The sequence below is a fragment of the Gavialis gangeticus genome, unplaced genomic scaffold (assembly GCF_001723915.1).
Source record: "Gavialis gangeticus isolate Ggan-Ray unplaced genomic scaffold, GavGan_comp1, whole genome shotgun sequence".
Taxonomy (NCBI): Eukaryota; Metazoa; Chordata; order Crocodylia; family Gavialidae; genus Gavialis; species Gavialis gangeticus.
In genome coordinates, this window is record NW_017729024.1 from 83,507,338 (window position 1) to 83,511,155 (window position 3,818).

At 40.7% G+C, this 3,818-nt stretch overlaps 1 protein-coding gene across 1 annotated transcript in view; it reads left to right on the forward strand.

Moving 5' to 3' along the window:
• The window catches only part of SHC3 (SHC adaptor protein 3), a 112,361-nt gene that overhangs the window by 56,770 nt on the left and 51,773 nt on the right, over positions 1–3,818 (forward strand). Inside the window, exon 3 of the mRNA XM_019517315.1 lies at positions 2,803–2,866. Coding sequence (XP_019372860.1) covers positions 2,803–2,866 — 64 coding nt within the window. The remainder of the gene's footprint in view (positions 1–2,802; positions 2,867–3,818) is intronic.

The window sequence follows — 3,818 nt, forward strand, 5'->3', positions numbered from 1 at the left end:
TGTATGTATGGTGCCGATTGTTCCTCCCCAGGTGCATCACCTTACACTTGTCTGTGTTAAACCCCACAACAAACTACCTCCACTGGTGAACCAACCCTTTCCCAGTCCTGCCTACCCCTCTCCCCCGATTTACTTCTGTTGGCTCCTGGCACTAAAGACTGCTGGTAAAACTGGCACTGGGAGTGGCTTGCAGGATTGGGGGGGTTGGCAGGCTCAGTGGGGTGTGGCTGGCTGGACTGCGATGGGTTGCTTGTCCATCTAGGAGTGGGGGGATGGACGAGGGGGCCAAAAATAGCCCAGTGTCAGGGGTGATGTGGGAAAGGCACAGGCCCAGAGCTGGGGCCAGCAGCTGAACTTTTCTAGCCCTGGTGCTGCACTCCGACCATGTACAGAAGTTCAGTTATATCAATCTATATGCACCCAATCTAACTTCATGCACCTCTGATGTACAGTTAAATTAGATCGGGTCAGCCATTTTTTTTGACTGATTTAACCTTCCTGGAACTTCTGTACGGTTCACACTTAGATTGACCTAATTAGGGATCTACGTGTAAGGGCCACATCTGGGGAACTAAGTTAGACTGGATGGCAAATTTTAATGTCATCCAACCTCCTCCTAACCTCCCTGAATGTCTGTACAAACCCGTGGTGTGGAAGGGCAGTCTGCCATCAGACTAGCTCGGTAGCTACCCACCATTTCTCAGAGACATTCTCAGAAGAGAATGGGAAGTGAGTCTGGGAACCAGTCATAGGCTGTGAAGAAAGAGAAAGACCCCCAGTTCCCTTTGCAGGGTCTAGATCTTTCTGGAACAGGGGTTTGAGGAAAAGAGATAGAGAGCCATGGGAGGACAATTAGGCTAAGGAAGCAGCATTGGATAATTGAAGCATGTGTTCAGTTTTCCTGGGATTAATGAAAATACTTATAGTGAGGATGCATTTACCCCTGTCTAATATTTCAAAAGTGACCCGTGCCTGAGGTGTCATGAAGGCATACATGTGTGTGACATTCTGTTGTGCTGGCTTCCGAAAATGCCATGGCTGGTTCTTAAAATGGGCTGATTTGGAATTGCTCTCTTGGGAAAGTTAGTAATTCTTTTATCTAAAATACATCACAGAAAATTCATGTGACCTATAAATAGCAACTGTGGTGAATTTGGTGATTAAATTTAATAAGTGTACTGTGAAATGGAGCAATTGTAATCTTGGTGTAAGGGGCCTGATCCAAAACCTGTAGAAGCTAGCATGGATCTTTCCACTGATTTTATTGTTTTTTGGATTGGGCCCTAGATAAAATGCTTCACAGCTTAGTTGCAGAGTCACTACTTCATAATAAACCTATATAATAATTTGCTGAGCTATCATAGGTATGTATGCAAGCACACATGCACACATTCAGGAAAGCTATAGAACACGAACCAATCATTGGGTTAGGGTTGAATTCACATAACATTTGAGTTTGTAATGACTCTTCAGCTTGGTTTTGAGGTTTTGGTTGTTTCTGACTGACTGTGCTATTTCCTCCCATATTTATTATTTTTTGACATTATTTTGTTGTAGAAAGCAAATGCTCTTTGTTCATTTTGAAACCTACACATAATACTTTGTTAAGACTCTGCAATGATTATTAATATTTAATATTGTTAAACAATATTTTCCAGTTTACCTTTAACAGTCCCTGTAGAGCCATTGCAACATCCATTAATGGAAAAGATCTATTACAGCACTGATGCTAATATCTAACAAGAATGACTGTGCATTCATATGAACATATTTTCAAAAATTAATAACTTAATTATTGCACTTAACTTATTGTTAAATACTGAAAAGACCTACTAATATTCATCTATACCTGGATGATCTGCAAAGGTTCATTTTGAAATATATAATCATTCTCTTTATTCAAATTTCTTCTGAACATGCATTTATTTCACTTTGAACCTGTCAGCCTTAATTGACCAATGCAAGAAATGCTATTAGGAACCTAAAACAAAATGTTGGTAGCATAAAAGTATTTGAAGTGGAAAACCAAAGCCACAAGTTGTGTGTCATAATGAACAAATACCAGTTAAAATCTTATGTCACAACACAATATCAGAGATTGTTTGCAACATGTATTTTAGAAAGTTTTGATATTATATGAAGCCAGATGGCTTTGCTTCAACTGTACAACTCTCAGGGAGAACAATGTTAGTTACTAACTTCTCTTAAAAAAGCAAAACAAAAGCAAATAACATATTTTTAAAGTGGTCTATAACAGGGTTTGCTAATTGAGTGCATCATTAAGGTATGATATCACACAATACAGTAGGATAAATACATGAGAAGTTGGCAGCTTCTATCATTTTGGAGAAGAGTCTTAGTTCTTCATTTTATAAGGAACCCATTGTCAGCCACAAACTGATTCATCAGGCATCTGGCTAGACCTCTTATGTGTACACCATGATCCAGAGGTTTGATGGTTGCCTACTATGGATTCTCAAACCACTTTAAGCCAGCATTGAACATTATCGCTCTCTTATCTCAAAGCAAAGCAGGCTTAATTTAGGGGGAAGGAAAGAAGGAATATTTCTGGCAAGTCATAGTTGGAAAAAAGGGAATCTGTTTTCAAGCTGCTCAAAAAAATGACATTTTCTTTACTGGTAAGAAAAGATCTAACTGATTCACTAGTAAGTGAGTTTTCACCTATGCATGTGAATGCCACAAAGAGCTAAGCTGTCAATATTCCCTTTCAGTGCAATTCCAAAATATAATGATGAAAACAACACATCTATTTCCTAAAACGCTTATTTTCTGTCTCTCCAGGGAAGCAATCAGCCGTGTTTGTGAAGCAGTGCCTGGTGCCAAAGGAGCCTTCAAAAAACGAAAGGTAGTTTTCTTTCCTTCTTGTTAGGCTGGCTGTATTTCCATAGTGCAACCTAGATGGAACCAGATGCAGGAGCATTTAAATTAGCCCAAGAAAGACAGGTCCAGAATAATTCAAAGGCTTATTTGCGTTTAGCCACTGTTATGTATCTCTTTCTCTCCTTCTCAGCCATATCTCTCACAGAAAGTTATTGACATGAGTTCATTTAAGAAAATGTCATTGTTTGCTGTGTTTGCACCTGCACGGGGAAGGACTGAGTCACCTTCCTTTCCTACAGAGGTTTTCATGTCATGGGTGGTAGCACACATACATGGGAGTGGATGAAGTCTTGCTTTCATCCGTATACCACACCTGAGCTAGGACAAAGGGGGAAGTACTCTATACCATGTGTAGAGCTACCCCAGATATCATCCCACCTGGAGCAAGGAGAGAACTGAGAACCATATGGATATATCTACGCTGCTGTGACTGCTGGTCATGCAGACTGGCTGACTTGAATACTTTGTATAATTTAGGTTGAGGTGGTCTGGAGCTCAGCACAGGCTAACCACCTGAGCATTGAACAAGCTCCTTAGTGGGTTTTACAGTCTGTGATGATGAGCTTCAACAGCACAGCAGCCACATTGTTAGCATTACCCAAACTAGTCTAAAACTAGCCCAGGTATGCATACACAAGCTACAGTCACAAATGGGTGATGTTATGCTCCTTCCATGTCCGTGGGGTGTAGGTTGTAGCCGTGCTGGTCTAAGAACATAGGCAGACAAGGTTCTTTGCGTAAATCTGACATCTTTTATTAGACCAACTTAAATAGTTGGAAAACAATTATTAAGCAAGCTTTCAGGTTCAAAAACCCTTCGTCAGGCTAAGGAAGTTTCAGCAGTTGGCGTGTGCTCTTCCTGGATGGAATGAAAAGTAAAGAAGCCAGAGGCTGGGCTGGTATGCATCAAAGACAGG